This window comes from Myotis myotis, unplaced genomic scaffold (assembly GCF_014108235.1).
Source record: "Myotis myotis isolate mMyoMyo1 unplaced genomic scaffold, mMyoMyo1.p scaffold_m19_p_23, whole genome shotgun sequence".
Taxonomy (NCBI): Eukaryota; Metazoa; Chordata; class Mammalia; order Chiroptera; family Vespertilionidae; genus Myotis; species Myotis myotis.
In genome coordinates, this window is record NW_023416328.1 from 6,223,826 (window position 1) to 6,241,163 (window position 17,338).

The following is a 17,338-nucleotide window of genomic DNA, read 5'->3' on the forward strand; positions in this document are numbered from 1 at the left end:
CGTGCAGGGGGCAGCCGATCCATGATTCTCTCTCATCATTGATGTTTCTATCTCTCTCCTTCTCCCTTCCTCTCTGAAATCAATAAAAATATTTTAAAAAAAACAACACATTTTTGTTTCAAAGATCTTTTTCTCCAAAGATCCTTGAGATCCATTGGACATTTGTGGAGCGAAGACACAGACTGACTGAGCAGCCTTGAATCCTTTAGAAACGACGTTAATACAAGCAAACACGTAGGAGTTGAGAACTTAACGTGGGTCAAGTACTCAATAGGCCGAGTGCTTTATCTCCCATTTCAGGTTAAGTCCTTTTAGCTACAAGAAACCTCCAGGCCAGCTCCGGTGTGGCTGCAGGGACCGTGGGAGAGGCAGGCATCTTACAGAAACCCCAGGACAGGAATCAAGCACAGGGTCTCCTGACAACTGGAACTGAACCGGTGCCGAGCAGCAGGGACTCAGGACCAAGATTCTCCTCTGGGGCCCTGCCTTTCTCTCTGCACCTACTGATTGCTTTCACTGCCGGGAGCAAAGCCCGATTCATGCCTTCAACGGCAGGAAACGTACTGCTCACAGACCTGGAAATCCAGATGGCAGCCGGGCTCCCAGGTCGTGAGCTTGTCACCCTTGCCATCGGTGGTCCGGGTTCTTCCCTTCATTCTGCCATCCTGAGGGTCAGCTTCACCCTAAGGCTTCCCGAGTATGATCGTAGGGTGCGGGATAGGGGAAATGGGGGGCTGTGTGCTTAAAGAAATGTTGCCCCAGAAGTCCCAGACAGTACTGGAGCTTTCCCTTCATCTGCCTCTTTCTCTCCTCAACATCTTGCCACAGCACCTACCTGACTCCTCGCAGGTGAACACAGGTGGTCAGATCCTGTGTTGAGTACTAACTAAATGACAATGATAAAATCTCCCAAAATGTTTTGATGGGGCTTGGCATCTCCTCTCCCATTCCTAGGTCCCCAGGGAAGTCGCTGTGGCAGTGGAAGGGTACAGGGCCAGCTGTCTACAGCCATGGCTCCTTCCAAAGCTACCGTCGCACTCAGATGTCACCCGGCAAGTTCGCGACACGAACAATGGGCACGTTATGAAGATGAAACCTAACAGCCTGACAAGCCCCCTGGAGGAGACAGCTGAGAATGTGACAGGCTGGCGCCGGCAGGTGTTTGCAGGGCAGCTGTGATGGCTCAACCGTCCAGGAACAACCAGTCTGATCCCTCGAGGGACAACTGGCGCTTGCCAGCTCCCACTGCCCCGACTGCAGTACGTGCTCAACAGCGTCTGTCTCTACCGTGGCCACAGAGCTGCTCACTCTCCCACCTGCACGGCCAGACGGCCCAGATGGGCGCATGCTTCCACGCGAGAACATGCAATTACGCCCAGCCCCTGCAGCTGTAGCAGTTCCCCGGAGAAAACCCGAGGGAGGGAAACAATCCTGGCAGATGGCTATCTTCCATGCTGGCACACACACTTCCTTCTCCCAAGAGCAGCTGCTGGATCCACGGCCTCTGGCGCCTTTCACAGTCCTTCCTGGAACCCGGGTATTTGAAAAGCATTTGCTGAGATCAGAACATAAGGCAGTCATCAAACAGGATATATTTCAGTAAGAAAATATCAAGGCTTTATTCTGTTTTCTTATAAAGACAGCCCTGCTTGTTGGCTAAGTAGAAAGGGTGTACACAGTTCTCGTGAGTAAACATGAGTTACCTGCTACAGGATGCAGACATAATGCCAAGGAAGGGGCCCGAAGGGGGTAATGCTCTCATCCTCATAGCAATAAAATGCAAATTAAAACAGAAATAACTGAACCTAATTAGTGCTGGACATTCCCACAGGGAAAAAGCAAGAGGGCTCTAAAACAATCAGTAGTTTCTTTTACACAATGAAGACTTCCGTCAGGCTGAGCCGCCCGCACTCCCCCCTCAGCCCTCCCCATCTGAGGTCCACGGGCCCGTCTGGAGCGTGTGCTTTAGTCCGTGAGACAGGAAGGGAAACGTCTTGGAAGACAGAGAGGCTGGCTGTGGGGAGGCCCCTACGTGCAGCAGTGCCGCATGTGGAAGTTGACGACATACTCAGCATTAGTCCTCTGCACAGAAATCGCAAAGGGCTCAAAGGGGTGGAACGTAAAGGCAACAAGGCGTCGCACTGTGTGGTTGATGGGGCGGCCCAGTAAGCCTGCCTGGATCTCAAACTTGAGCAGACCAGAGTCCCGAGCATAGAACCTAAACAGAACGAGAGAGAGAGAGAGAGAGAGGACGGTGTAGATACTCACCACCACCATGAAATGTGCACAGCAGGGAAATCCCCTTACACCAGCCCCAGCTCATCGCAACTGCAAAATCACCCACATCTGGCCGCTCATTTTAGGGGCAGGGAGATTACGAACCTTACTATGTTGTCCTAAGCCAATGGGTCACTTCTCTTTCCCAAGACAGCCCTTAGCTACAACCCTAATTACAGCCTCCCCCTTTCCCAAAGCTATCTACCCCAAAACTGTCCAGGCGAGGGCTAGAAATGAAAGGTGAGCCATGTACTAGTATGCAATTTGAAATTTCAGGTAGCCACATTAAAAAATGTTTAAGGTGAAATTAAGTTTAATAATATATTTTATTTAATCCAATATTGACATCCAAAATATCATTTCAATCTACCACCAATATAAAATATATTAATGAGATATTATACATTCTTTTTTGGACTAAACCTTTGAAATTTGATATGCATTTGACACTTGAGCAAACCTCCCCTTGGACTGGCCACATTTTAAGTGCTCAATAGGCACGTGTGGCTAGTGGCTACCACAGAGGACAATGCAGATCTACACTCATATTTGAATTTTTCATTTTTAAGAATAAATTCTTTTATTAAATTTGCGGAGAATAGACTCTATTGGAGACTCTTCTTTTCACATACAAAAACAAAATACTAAGTAGTTTTTCATTTTTTATCTAATATAGTAAGACTCAAGATACTCCCTCCATCCCAGCTCTTAAATACCCATAATGCAAAGTGCCCTGTGGTAATGAGAACTACAGATGATCATCGGGGTTGAGGGTTAATTGAGGGAAGGTCTAGAAAATGAAGAGCCTGAATTAAATAACTCTATTTCCCCCTTTGGGAAGCAAATATATAATAGACATAAACATATTCCTATCCTTTGACTCAATAATTCCATTTCCAAGAATTTATGACCTCAGAATTTAAATGAAGTAAATAGTGGCATGAATAGAGATGGCTGCCACAGCAGTAGCCCTACCGGGGAAAAGCAGAAAGAGAATAAACGCTCAGTCACAGGGGAACGGTGACATGAAGTACGGTGCATCTACCCGATGGAATAACAGGCCGTCATTACAGGCGTCATGTAACTGTGAGGACCACGTAACAACATGGGAACCATTACAAGATAAAAGCCGACTACGAAGTATCGTGCTGACCCCAGTACACTGTGCAATGTAGACATGCATGCTGGCAGACGAGAATGGAAGGCCCAATAAAGGTGTCCTGGCGTTACCTCTTCCTGGGCTTTTAGTGTCCTCACGGTTCCCGTTTTAAATTATAAGTAAATAAGAACTACAAGAAAAAACCCTTCAGTCAGGAAAATGGCATTTCCAGGTGTGTCTATGAGGTTAACTTTTCCAATTGGAAAGGCGAGGAGGTCAGAAAGGAGAGGAAGGGAGCTCATGCCATCTGACCACATCGAATGAGACCCGCTACGTGCTTTTGGTGTGTGAGAGCACATTCACCTCACCCACAGAGTCCCCACACACAACGGGCTTATAATTTAAAGTGAGCTCTGAGCTTCTAAATCTAACTATCCGTTTACAGGGAATATGGCGGAATGAGAAAGATGGTAACTACTACTCCCGGGATGCAATGGGCAAAATCTAGGATGTGTGGGACGTTACCGGATGAGCAACCTGGTTTCCTCAACACTTTCGCTGCCAGGAAAATAAGAGGGAAACAGGATGTACAGAATAAAAAAGACAAAAAAATAGTGGCCACATGCAAGGTAGGCACCTTGTGTAGATCCTTATTTGGAAGAAACAAACTGTAAAAAGAATACTCCCGAGACAACAGGCTACTGTGAAATCTGATTCGATATTTGGGGTTGTCAATAAAGTTTTGCTCACTTTCTCCAGATGAAACAATGGTAATGAGGTTGTATTTTAAGTCCCTATCTTTTAACGATTCATACTGAAATGTTTAAGAGGAAAGTGTTATGACACCTGGGGGTTACGTCAGAACCACCCAGGGTGGCAGTCGCGAGGGGAGAAAGTAGGTGGTGGCAGGAAGACGAAACCACTCTGACCACGAGCTGATAACTGCTGAGTGAGGGGATGGGTACGTGGAGGCTTATTATACGCTTCTATTTTTTATATGTTTAAATTTTTTCCATAATAAAAAAATTTCAACTGGGCTTTGGAACTGGACTGCAACTGGGGTGATTAACTGTACAGAATTATTGTATACAAACCTAGTTTATACACATTAAAGCTGAATTATGAAATACTAACTGCACTGTTTCTACGTGAAAAAGGCTCACGCTCCATCTCTGGGCCCCAGGAACACACCAGCTGCCCTGAAATAGCCCCAGTGACGATGGTGACAACTCCCCCCAGCACCCTTTACAGCCCACAGAGCAACACACGCTCCCGACGTGGAGACAGGTGGGTCTGTGAACCGGGCATCTATGAGGGAAGGGACTGGCTCTCAGAGGCGAGTTGCACCCTTCCAGCAATAATACTGAAATATTTTTACAAGTACATTTCAAATCTACATCCCCAAACTCCCAAAATGAGGAAGCTGAGTTTCTCTAAAACCTCCTGTTCCCCATATTGTCCCTGCTATCATTTCCAGTAGGTAACTGGGGGGATGCAATCACTTGAGCTGAGCCATAAACATCATTATGAAATGGTATTCGATTACTAAATGGAAAAGTATGGTTTCCTGCCCTGGATACCTTTGAAAGGAAACACGTACCTGAAGTGGATGCTTTGGTGAGAAGCAGAGTAGAAGCTGCTCATTATGAGACCACTGCCTCTGTGATCAGAGCACCCACCACATCACAGAAACTGCCCCCTTCCAATTCAACCCACGAGTAGGAAGGACACAATCACATAAAACGATGCCCAAGAAGAAGAGAGAGAGAAAGCGGGCAGGACCGGCCCTGGACCACGAGCTGATAACTGCAGACGCTGTACCTGATAGGGTGGTCGCCACACGTCTTGGGCCGCTCCATGACGGACACCCACTTGTCATCGTAGCTGAAGAGCGACAGATCGAGGTAGGGGCTGCCACTGTAGGACTGGGCGCTGATGGGGAGCTGGCCCAGCAGCCGGCGCACGGCCTCGGTGTGCCCCCCATACTTGGCGTTCACAATAGTGTCTTTAAACCTGAAAGAAAGCACCAGTGATGAAAGCTGTGTTTGCAGACACACGTTTTTTTTTAAATGACCAACATATGTCTAAAAACAATTCATTCTGTCAATAAAAATCCGGATATTCACCGAAGTCAGAACTCACACATAGCACAAGCCTGGCTAGCTTCCAATACTCTCAAGAAGCAGAAAACGGAATTAGAAATGGGGAACATTACTTTAGAAAAGTTAATTATTTAAAAAAAGACTCTACAAACAAAGTTTAAAATGCATATAACTGCCCGGTCTGTGTGCTCGGTGTCTGGCTGCTGGCCTGTCACCCTGGAACTTCCCTTTCCCGTCATCCTTGGAATTCTCTCTGCTGCTCTCCACTGTCAAACGGCACCATTCTTTTGTGTTTATTGGTAAAATGCATCTTCCAGATGCTTCCTTAGAAAAGGGGCATGGGGGGTAATTATTTGAGACAGCATGTCTGAAAATGTCTTTGCTCCATTGTTAGAATTCTAAATTAGGAGTCATTTTTTTGGAGAAGTCTGAGGGCAGGATTTTAATGGCTTCAAGCTTTCAATGTTGTGACTGGTCTGTCCAATGCCATTCTGATGACTTATTTTTTTATATGTGAGATGTTTTTTTCTGAAAATTTTTACAATTTTCTCTTTATCCCCCGTGCTTCGAAGTTTCATGATGACATGCCCTTCACTTTCTTGATTAATCCTTCTGGGATTAGCCAGATAGTGGGTCGCCTGGGCAAATCCTCTAACTTCTTTTCCATCTTTTCTCTCCCATTTTTATTCTCTTTTTACATTACTTTCTTGGAGAGTTCTTCAACTATATCTAAGAAATTTTAAATTTCTAAAGTGTCACTGTTCTAGGAATGTTCCTGTTCTTATGGCTTGAATTATTTCAGTCGCATGTTGTTTCTTTATTCCGTTTGTTTTAGTTTGGTCTCTATACCTTTCAAGACAAAGATTTTCTTAAATGACTCATGATCCTTGATAACTTATTTTCTCTGAAACATTTCTTCTAACCGATAATGGATCCATTTTCATTTACCTCCACCAAAAGATTTTTGAAGACTATAAAATTGAGCATTTAGACCAATGTGTTCCCAAGAAAAAAAATAAGTTTAATTTATATATATATTATATTTTGATGCAGCAAAGTATGATAAGATGATACACAAAATGTTACATTAGGAGAGAATTCTGTAGGGGAGATGACATAGATATATGGAATGGAGGATAAGATTGTCGCATGGTTTTCTGAAGTAAATGACTACTGATGTCACAGCAACAAATTAAGAAAATTTAAGAAAAACTAGGCCTGTTAAGCGCGGTGGAACAGCTTACCGGCGTTGGATCTGCCTTGCAAAATTGTTGCTGGACGCTGAGCAGGGAAACTGGACTTCGCTGTGCAGGGTAGCGTTCCGGAAGAGGTCACAGAAGTTCTCAAAGAGCTCCAGGAGCTCGTCGGACGTGTTCTCAAACACCGCGATCACCTCTGTTGTCACCATATTGTACACCACAAAGAAAGACGCCTGCAGGGGAACAGAGAGCGCTAAGGGACGGCTGAGTGTAACGCCATGCCTGGCCAACATCACTTGGCTGAGAAGTCAGGCTACCCCGGGGAAACATGAACCGCCCCCGCTCCAGCACCACGGCTCCGGCATGGCTCCCCGTGTTTCTGGGAAAAGTGGGGGGGCCTTGGAGGGCTTTCCTAGTCAAGGCTTCGTGTGGCCAGATGTCCCACTGTATCTGCACTGCTGAAATGATTGAATTGGCCAGCATCTAGGTATGGAAAGGCTTTCCATCTTCCATTTCCAACTGTGCAAATTCAGTATTTTTCCTTCCAAGTGTTTACTCCCTACTTGCACCCAGCCCACCCTGAGACAGATAAAAAAATGCTTTCTTAAAATGCCAGATTTAATTTCCTTCCTGCTGAGAAAGTGATTTGCGGCCTGGGGTTGCCTGTTGACAGATTATGTTCTCTTGTATACATACATCCAGCGGAAAGTTCAATTTCGGGGCATTTCCGTTTCCTCTTACTATGTCTAGCACGCAGAGAGCCGCCTTAAGTCCGTTTTGCCCTAAAGCTGCCCAGGCAAGTTGAAACCAAGCAGGGCACTGCTGCTGAGCAAATGAAAACTCAGAGAGGATTTTCCACTTCTGTCCTAAATGTTCTTTCAGCCCAGGCATTTGTAGAGAGAGACATTTGCAATTTATAGCGAATCTCAGAGGAGGGAGCTGACAAGCACTCAAATGCCATGGGGGCAGAGCTACCGCTTTTTCTGCAGGACCCCTGGGTGAGGGGCCGCTTCCTTTAAACCTCCAGTGCTCTGCTCGGCCGACCAGGGAAGCAATGGAACCCAGTTTCTGTCAGCGAGTGTAACAGGGCCATCCATCCGCAAGCTTCTAATAGGCCTCCAGACGTTTCCAGAACACTGAGATTAGTAGTCCCCCTCCGATGATTAAGTTTAAATCTCCATTAACAATTTCTGGTGCCATTTGGCCCACCTGTTTGACTAGTCATTCGTCCTTCCCAGAGCTTATGTTACATGACTTTTGTGAACCCCTGGAAATTAAATTTGGCTGCAAATGAAAGAGGCTGGGGGGTAACCTGAGACTAATACCCCTAATATTAGCCAGGCTTTGTTTTGGATGCACTTTTTACTCATTAACCTTATTGGAACCTATCAAATTAAACAGGCGGAAGAGACAACTAGGGCAGAGAGATTGGGTTTAAAGTTACAACCTCTGGGAAGCAAAGCACAGAGCCCCAGTAATGTTTCTGGCTACAGCTTTCAGAAATAAATAGGTCATGGTTAGCAAAGAAAAAGTGGATGCTCTCAAGTGCAGCCATTACAGACATCGTATTCCCTCCAAAACAAAAAGGTAATCATAGCTCAGACCTAAACAAACATGGACTCGTGTCCTTTCTGCAGAAGGGACCACACTTCGGTCCTATCAGGGCTTCGCCAAGATCTACCATCATCATCATGTGACCGTAGAATTACACCAGCAACTCCTAAACCTGCCTCCGGGACACTGGGAAACACGGGACGGGAGGCTACAGAAGTCGGGGTCTCACCGCCCATCTCCCAGGACAGTAAGACGAACTGGATGCTCCCCCACGATGGCTCTGCGGGTGCCTTCATCACTGACACGGAAGGAAAGGAGTCCAGAACAAAACGATCTCTAAACCACAGCACTCCCCGTTTTTTAAAGAATTCCTGAACTACGACTCAGAAGAAAAACGTCGGAAACATTTCACCACAGATGGCTGGTCAGGCCTTAGGAGAGAGCGTCCTGTCCAGTCTCTCTTAGTGGCAGAATCAGCTGCAGGTCAAGGAGCGATACCAACCTCAGGTTTGCCCTCTGTACAGAATTTGCAAGCTAGCATCTAAGGAGACAATCTGGAAACAGGAGCATGGGGCAAAGGTACAGAACGGTGGTCTCTTACTCCGTCTACACTGACATGGAGCGTTCTTAAAGGGAAATGCCCTTGCTCTGGCCAGTCCTGCACAATGGTCAGTGTCGGCCCGTGCACTGTAGGGTCGCAGGTTCAATTCCCGGTCAAGGGCATGTACCTGGGAGGCAGGTTCAACCTCCAGCCCTGGGGTGGGGCGTGTGCAGGAGGCAACTAACGGGTGTGTCTCTCTCACATCGATGTTTCTCTCTCTCCCCCTCCTCCCTCCCTCTCACTCTCTCTAAAAAAATCAACAGAAAAAATATACTTGGGAGAAGATTAACAAAAAGAGAGAGAGAGAGAAATGTTAAGATTACCCTGAATTTCAACACGATGTTTCAATCCAAGAATCTTAAAGGTTTCCGTGCTCTTACCAACATCTTACTCCCATTTGATGGGAGTGCCTCTCTCCCCTGCCAACATCTTTCACTCAAACTGGAAAAGACCTCAGGACCTGGAGTCCTGATGAATCACTTGGGGGATCCAAACTTTGAGATCCTTTTGATGGTTTACTGCTCTACAACCTGTACCTTTCAGCACATGGGCAAGGTCAAGGTAAAGTCATAAAACGTAACCCTGTGACATGAACGTGCCTAGCAGTTGCCTTTGGAAGAAGACTGTGAAGAAGTATACTGGCATTAACCAGTTAAGCAGGAAAGAGCGGTAGATTTTTCCGAGGGTTCCCTGTCTGTGTGTGGTGGGCTCATTCTCGCTGCCAGAACTAAGACAGTCAGACAACAAGGACAGTCTTACAAAATCGAGGCAGGCTTATCCACAGGCAGTCCAGTCCGCACCTGAACCTCGCAGCATCCGGGCTTCCGCCTCAAGGGTCCTAAAAACGCTCTGCCGTCCGGCCGGCGTGGCTCAGGGGTTGAGCATCAACCTATGAACCAGAGGTCATAGTTCGATTCCGGTCAGGGCACAGGCGCGGGCTGCAGGCTCGATCCCCAATAGGGGGCGTGCAGGAAGCAGCCAATCATTGATTCTCTCTCATCACTGATGTTTCTATCTCTCTATCCCTCTTTCTTCCTCTCTGAAATCAAGAAAAATATTTTTAAAAATAAAACAAAATAAAAATTACCTCTGCAGAAGGTAGAGGGCAATAATCACAGAGGTGACGCTCTACGTGTCAATGGCTTGAGCTTTAACTTCCATTTATCTGAAGAAATACATGTGGGCAGAGAAAAACAGCTGTTTTAAGTTGGACTGAGCCCTGGGATAGCAAATATTTAAGATCACATAGAACGTGTATTTCTGAGGTTGGCTATAGACAAAGAGAAAAGCCATCACATTCTGTCAAGGAGACTGGGGGGGGCAGGGGGGGGCGGGGGGGGGCGGTAACGGGCAGGAGAGCGCCTCGCACCTGTGACGGGTCTGTGACCCGCAGCGTGACCACGTCCTCGCTCGTGTACTTGATAAACAGGTGGTTCTCATCCAGAAGCTGCATCTTCCACATGCGCAGCTGCCGCAGTTGGTCAAAATACTGGAAGAAGCGCCGCTTGGCCATGGCGCTCCCATCCTGCTCTGCCCGGCGCCACAAGTAGACGAGCAGCCGGTGCTTCAGGGAGTTGATGAAGGGGTCCCTGAAGGGGTTGGCCATGCCCGTCTGGCTGTCCCGCTGAACCTCGGGGAAAATGGCGGAGACGGTGAGCAGGTCGTCCTCATAGCAGAAGCGGCCAATGGTCCGCACGTCGATGAACGTGCCTTCGGGCGTCACCTGGAAGACGTGGATGGTCTGCTGCTGCACCGACAAGATGGCCAGGATGTTTTTGTACAAGTACAGCCCTTGGTTGTGAGACAGGACCACTTTATCACACTTGAAGGTGCGCGTGTCACACAGGCGGCCGGTGTGGAGGTCAATGATGTGGAGGGAGTAGTCCTCCAGAGGGGACCGCGGGTTGGGGGTCACGGACTCGCTGTTCCGGTAGACCTCAAAGAAAGGGGGGTGAGGCTCGTCCGGGAGGTAGGCAGCCGAGCCCACGATGACACAGCGGCAGTCGTCGGTGAACAGGCTGCACTCCCGGTTCAGGTGCTCCCCGTTGGCCGCCACGTTGGTGATGTGCAGCAGGACAAAAAACCGTTCGAAGAGCCGCCCGCGGATGTTGACCGACCGCTGGTCATTGCCATTGGACAGGATCTCCCCCTCGTAGCCCTGCAGCAGGTCCTCGGCTGCCTGGCAGCCCTGGTACTCATAGATCTCGAGAGACGTCTGGTCTGAAGAGAAGGCAATAAAGTAGCGCCCGTCGGGTGAGAATTTACGCAAGAAACAGGGCGGCTTTTCCACGTTGACCACGGTGAAGTTGGGGAAGACGTTCTGGTGGAACACGCGGACCTGGTGCCAGTGGGTGCCTGCCTTGCCCGAGCTGATGCGCCGGCGCTCCAAGCGGTGGATGACATTTTGGTTCTGGATTCGGCGAGGTTTGATGGTGGAAACATGATGATCCATTGTCACATCTCTACACGGAAACATCAAGCAGAAGAAAACCGAACGGAAGTTACCAAAACCTATACAAGTCGAACAGATTTTTCCCTCCTTGTACCCTGCACCCGGGAGCTCCCAAGATGAGAGGGATCAGCATTTCTCCTTCTCAGATTATCATCAGGAAGTGGTCCTGACATTTCTGAGTCTAGAAAGAGATTTGTGAGGAGGACCTAATTCAACTGGAATACCTTCAAAGCATGCTTAGCTGTTGGGAACAATCAACAGGGGGAAAAAAACCTACATCTGCATGAAATTTGTTCAACGTAAGAGTCACATTCAGCCCTGACTGGTTTGGCTCAGTGGATAGAGCGTTGGCCTGCGGACTGAAGGGTCCCAGGTTCGATTCCGGTCAAGGGCATGTACCTTGGTTGCGGGCACATCCCCAGTAGGGGGTGTGCAGGAGGCAGCTGATTGATGTTTCTCTCTCATCGATGTTTCTAACTCTCTATCCCTCTCCCTTCCTCTCTGTAAAAAATCAATAAAATATATATATTTTTTAAAAAGTCACATTCAGTGTACATTTATTTTAAAAGCTTTTATTTATTTATTTATTTATTTATTTATTTAGTATCGGGCTCTTAAGATGTCCATACTACCCAATGCAATCGACAAACTCAGTGTAATCCATATCAAAATCCCAACAGCATTTTTTGCAAAAACGGTAAAAGGTATCCTAAAGTGCACGTCATCTCAAGGAAGCCCGAAAGGCCAACAGTTTTTTTCTAAAAGAAAACAAAGGTGGAGGACTCACGCTTCCTGATTTCAGAACATATCACAGAGCTCAGGTCATCAAAAGGTGTGGCACTGGCAACAACGTACCAACGGAACAGACGCGAGCCCAGAAACACAGCTTTGCCAATGTCAGCCTGAGAGTCGAGAAGTTCAGAGAGCCCTACACGTAGGTAACATACTGATATCCTCCCCTTCGTGGCACATGCCCTGCCTGCAACTTTCTCTCTGCACCTGACTTAAGTCTGGGGCGTAGGAGCGGCGTGCACGCCTGCGCAGTCCATGCAGACGGTGCGTTCTGTCCGCCCATCACGGTACTGGACACAGCGTAAGCCTCCTGTCTGCCCTGAAGGCTGGACCTGCCTCATGGCCTCAAGCCCTTTGCCAACTCAGGGCCCCTCCGCCTGGGGCTGTGCCCTCTGCCTAGGGATGTATTTCCTCCGGCCCCTGCAGCTCACGGGCCACCACCCTCAGGAAGCCTTCCCTGACCACAGACCGACACCTGGCCTCCCCTTAGATCTGTGTCTGCCTCTCCCAAAGGGACGGTCCCGGTTTGAATCTGTGCGTTCGCTTGCACGGCGGTGCTTGCTGCTGGACGCCCCAGGCAGGCAACAATCGCGTCCACTTAAGCCCCCTCCGCTCTCTCGGGGGCCCAGCCCTGGAGCCGGCCCCCACCGTGCCTCCCGCAGGTTGTTCACGGAGCGAACGCCAGCCCGGCCGGAGCGCACCACTGGCTCGCTCTGAGCTCCTCGGCACTCCTCCTGCCTGGGCTGGTCTCAGTTTCCCCCCGGGGGCGGGTGCACACATCCCTCAACTGCTAGTGACGGCTTCCACACCTGCCAGGATCGAGGGGCGGGCACACCCCCCACCCCAGGGGGCGCCCCCCGGAAAGAAAAGCCAGGGGCGGGCCGGCTGAGGGAAGGCGGGGGCCGCAGGGCCTCCCCGTCGGGCGGCCTCGTGGGGGGGGCTTGACGGGCTGGGAAGCCGGGCTGGGGAAGGAGAGGTCCTCACCTGTGGGTCCCGGCTCAGAGGGCCGGGGTTAGGGACCCCCGGCCGGCTCTGCGCGCACCGCCCCCGGCCCCGCCCCCGCCATGCTTCGGGACCCGGCTCCGCGACTTCAGGCCCCCGCTTCCGGTATCCACCGGAAGTGCGGGGTAGCGAGAAGCCACGTGGGGATAGCGCGCCGTCCAGCCGGGACTGGGAAGCGCTACAGCGCACCCTGGTGTCCGGGGGGGGTAGAGGCCAAAGAGGCCCAGTGATGGCCAAGGAAAAAATTCACTCAGAGCTCCTAGCAGGGACCTATGGCCATGTCTCCGCGCCTGCTGGGCACCTTTGCAAAAAACAGATATAAACGCCAGTGTGGCTAAGTGGTTGGTGTCGGCCCACGCACCAAAGGGTCTCGGGTCTGATTCCCGCTCAAGGGCACATTCCTGGGTTGCAGGTTTGACCCCTGGCCGTGGTCGGGGCACGTGCTGGAGGCAACCAATTGATGTGTCTCTCTCACATCGATGTCTCTCTCTCTCTCTCTCTCTCTCTCTCTCTCTTTCTAAAAATAATAAAAATTAATTTTTCACCTTTTGATTAAATGCACTGTTTCGTTAGCTGAGGAACCTAAGTAACGGTGAATGCTTTTGCTCATCGAATATTTGGATTGGGCTACGCCTGAAGTCAGCGCCGCAAAGACAGGGACCATTTCTGTATTGCAAACTCCTGATCCCTGAGGGTTGACACAGTGCCAGGCACGCGGGCACTCCAGAAGGATTCGCTGGATGCTGAGAACAGTCCTTTGTACGCACAGGGCGGAGCCTGGGTGGTGGGGGCACCTTCAAGCACACCAGACGATCCCTTGTGTTTGCCCGGCTCCTCAGCCTGCCTCTCTCAGATGTTCCCGCGTCTAATTCCCTCCCAATGTCCTCTCACCCCGGGAAGAACACTGCGTGCCCAACTGCCACTGCACCCCCCGGCTCCTGCCTCCTTTGTCCCTCTCAGGAGTCCCCGAGTGAGTGCGACGATGGGGGGCAGGCAGGGAGCTGAAGGACTTGAGAGCTTTCTCGCCACTCACTCCAGTCCTCCTGCGGCTCCGTCTGCCTTGGCTTTTAACCACTCTGCCCGTGATCTGCATTAGCCACGGGGGGGGGGGGGGGGGGGGGGCATGAGAGGCTCTTGTTCTGTCTCCCTCTCTAGAAGAGGCTGGCAGAGCGCTCTTCACCTCTACACGGTGGCAGACATGTCTCGCCCTAACTATTACACCACCCCACCCCCATCACCACCCCCATCATCACCACCACCACCACCACCAATCCTTCAATCCAAACAACTGCACCACCGGGTATATATGTACTGCATGCCAGACCCTATGCCAATTATTTCACCTGCATCCTCTGTTACTCCCCGCGCTGACGCTGTGAGTTAGGTATTATTATCCCCACTTTACAGATGCAGAAATTGAGGCTCGGTTCCGCTTGATGCCGCCCCCCGCCCCCCACCCCACCCCGCCAATCCTGTATTTGCTTTACAAGACTCACTTCATCATCATAAGCTATTTGCAAGAAATGCCCGGTTTCTGCTTGCAGTTCTTCAGTCTTCAGATTTCACACCCAAACTCGTATCCACTGTCTGCCTTCCCTCCATGCTCTTGGCCAAATGCTCCCTGCCCAGGTCCACGTATTTCTTTTTTTTAAAAAAAAATAATGTTTTGAAATATGTTTTTATTGAATTGAGAGAGAGAGGAAGGGAGAGGGATAGAGAGATAGAACTATCAATGAGACATCAATTAGCTGCCTCCAGCACGCCCCCTACTGGGGATCGAGCCCACAAGCCCGGGCATGTGCCCTGACTGGGAATCAATCCATGACCTCTTGGACTGGATCAATGCTCAACCACTGAACCAAGGCAGCTGCACAAAACAAGTCGTTTTTGATTGTCTAGTGCCTAGCACATATTAGAGGCCGCCTAATATGTATTTGCTCAATGAATGAATGAATGAATGAATGAATGAATGAATGAGTCAAACCTGGTGTCTGGTGCTCTCCTCTTTCTAGATGTGCCTGGGATGCGGGGTAGGAGGGGTGGGAGGAAGGAGAGGCAGGGAACACCCCAGCATCGTCCCTCCTGTAGCCTTAGCTGAGCCCTGTGGAGCACGTCCCGTGAGCCAGGGGTCCCCGGGCACCTCGGGACCCCGCTGGTCCACCTTCCATTCTCAGGGGCAGGAAGGAGGAGAACGGCTGGAAATAGAAGGAAGAGGCTGCGGGCCGAGGAGCCAAAGCCCAGGGAACATGAAGAATCTTCGCTGCAGGGACAAGCACTCTTCTTCCCATAAAAGCAATGAAATTAGAGGTAATTGTGAGACACCGAGATTTGATCAAACCAGGGAGGCGCTCAGGTGAGGGGGGCCGGGTCCCCCCGCCAGCGCCGGCAATCGCCCTCTGTCTCGGTGACTGAACAAACAGTCCCTCCGGGCCCCGTCCCCACACTGCCCTGCAATGGGGGGGGGGGGGGCGGCTGGAGGAGCTGGGGTGGCCTGGCCCCCACAAGGCACGGGCCTTCGCCCAACCACTGTCCCCGCCTGGGGCCTGCTCAGAGGGCAGGAGGCTAATGGGTGGCTAAGCTGGGTTCGCCGTCCTGTCTACCTTAGGCCACAGGCACCAGAGGGCCAGGGAGGAGCCGGAGGGCCATCGGAGGGGAGGGACAGGGCCTCCCTTCCCCTGCTCCCCTCCACCCTCCACTTTTTAAAAACACCTTTTTATTGATTTCAGAGAGGAAGGGAGAGGGACAGAGACGTAGAAACATCCATGATGAGAGAGAACCATTGACTGGCTGCCTCCTGCCCTGCCCTCACTGGGGATCGAGCCCAGAACCCGACATGTACCCTGACCAGGAATCGAACCTGGGACCCTTCAGCCGGCAGGCGGACGCTCTATCCACTGAGCCACACCAGCCAGGGCCCCTTTCCCTGCTTTGCTCTCCCTTTTACCCGCTGAGAATCCAGCGGTGAGAACGCACATCGTGAAACAGAGAATGGGGTGCAGGAAGTGCTGCTTAGGGAGGCACGGGGCGGTGGGTCCACACAGCAGGGGACGGCCAGGCCAGGTTTTCCTTAGCAGCAAGTGCTCATTGCTCCCCCGTGTGCATGGCAGCATGAGCCGCATTAGCCAAGACGTGGAAGCAACTCAGCGTCCATCAACAGATGAATGGACAGAGAAGACGTGGTCCACATACTCGTGTGCACACTGGAGTATTATGCAGTCATGAAAAAGAGTGAAACCCTGCCATGGGTGGACCGGGAGGGCATGATGCTAGGTGAGTCAGACAGAGACAGACAGACACTGTGTGATCTCACGTACACGTGCAACAGAAACAGAAAGGAAAGAGACTGACTCATAGGTACAGAGAACAGATTGGTGATCGCCAGAGGAGGGGGGGCGGGGGGAAGGAGGCAAAATAGGTGAAGGACGTCAAAAGGTACAAACTTCCAGCTATAAAATAGATGCGTCTGGGGGACGTAATGGACAGCATGGTGACTATCGCGTATAACACTGTTGCATATTTGAAAGTTGCTAAGAGAGCTTGGCTGGCGTGGCTCGGTGGCTGGGCGTCAAGCTAAGAACCAGGAGGTCACGGTTCGATTCCTGATCAGGGCACACGCCTGGGTTTTGAGCTCAATCCCCATTAGGGGGCATGCAGGAGGCAGCCGATCCATGATTCTTTCTCATCATCCTACCTCTCTCTCTATCTCTCTCTCTCTCTCTCTCTCTCCCCCCTCCCTCTCCTTCTCCCTCTCCCTTCCTCTCTGAAATCAATAAAAAAATAACGTTCTTTAGAAAATGGGACCTTGTCTTCATTTCATTGGAATATAAGACGGAGGGAGGAAATTCACTTAGAGAGAAAAGCGTGGGGACCTTTTGGGGGACAGGGGACAGTCCGCAGCCAAGCACCTGGGATGTCTCTCTGACCCACACGGGGCAGGTTGAAGAGCCGGGAGGCGGGCAGAGAGGAGGGGGGACGCCTCCCCCTGCCACCTTCACAAAACAGGACTGTCCGCTGGGGGCTGGGCCCCCCGGGCATCTGATAAGGTGGTTCAGTCGCTGGAACACCTGCCCCGCCATCTGCCACTTTCGTCCTCTGGACGGGGCCACCCAGGCCTCCGTGCCCACCGCCCGGGAGCCAGTGGGCTGCAGGGGTCGCTGATACTGGCCAGCAAGCATGACACCCCACCCCGCCCCCCCCAAGTACCAAGGGCTGTAGGGTAGATTTCCGTGTTCAAAGGCGACTTTGTGAAGAGATGGCCTC

The 17,338-nt window shown here is 50.7% G+C and overlaps 1 protein-coding gene across 5 annotated transcripts; it reads right to left on the reverse strand.

Moving 5' to 3' along the window:
* Positions 1–13,185, reverse strand: DET1 (DET1 partner of COP1 E3 ubiquitin ligase). Of its 5 annotated transcripts, none has more exons than XM_036355674.1 (5): positions 12,140–12,837; positions 10,202–11,294; positions 6,723–6,910; positions 5,198–5,389; positions 1–1,555 (listed from the first exon to the last, which is right to left on the reverse strand). In XM_036355674.1, exons 2-5 carry the CDS (start codon positions 11,282–11,284, stop codon positions 1,039–1,041), a joined length of 1,980 nt encoding a protein of 659 aa, XP_036211567.1. In that variant the 5' UTR covers positions 11,285–11,294; positions 12,140–12,837; the 3' UTR covers positions 1–1,038. The 5 variants fall into 5 exon arrangements, with proteins under 5 accessions (XP_036211567.1, XP_036211568.1, XP_036211566.1 ...); XM_036355675.1 differs by having other exon boundaries at positions 12,072–12,837; XM_036355673.1 differs by lacking the exon at positions 12,140–12,837 and adding an exon at positions 13,061–13,185 and having other exon boundaries at positions 2–1,555.
* Between the last annotated feature and the right edge of the window lie 4,153 nt (positions 13,186–17,338).

Coding starts and splice junctions, on each gene's coding strand:
- DET1 (XM_036355674.1), bottom strand. CDS start 11,284: ATGGATCATCATGTTTCCACCATCAAACCTCGCCGAATCCAGAACCAA. Junction 6,911..10,201: donor GGGTCACAGACCCGTCACAG/GTGCGAGGCGCT, acceptor GTTCCCCTGCAG/GCGTCTTTCTTTGTGGTGTA. Junction 1,556..5,197: donor TGTGGCGACCACCCTATCAG/GTACAGCGTCTG, acceptor TTCTGATCTCAG/CAAATGCTTTTCAAATACCC.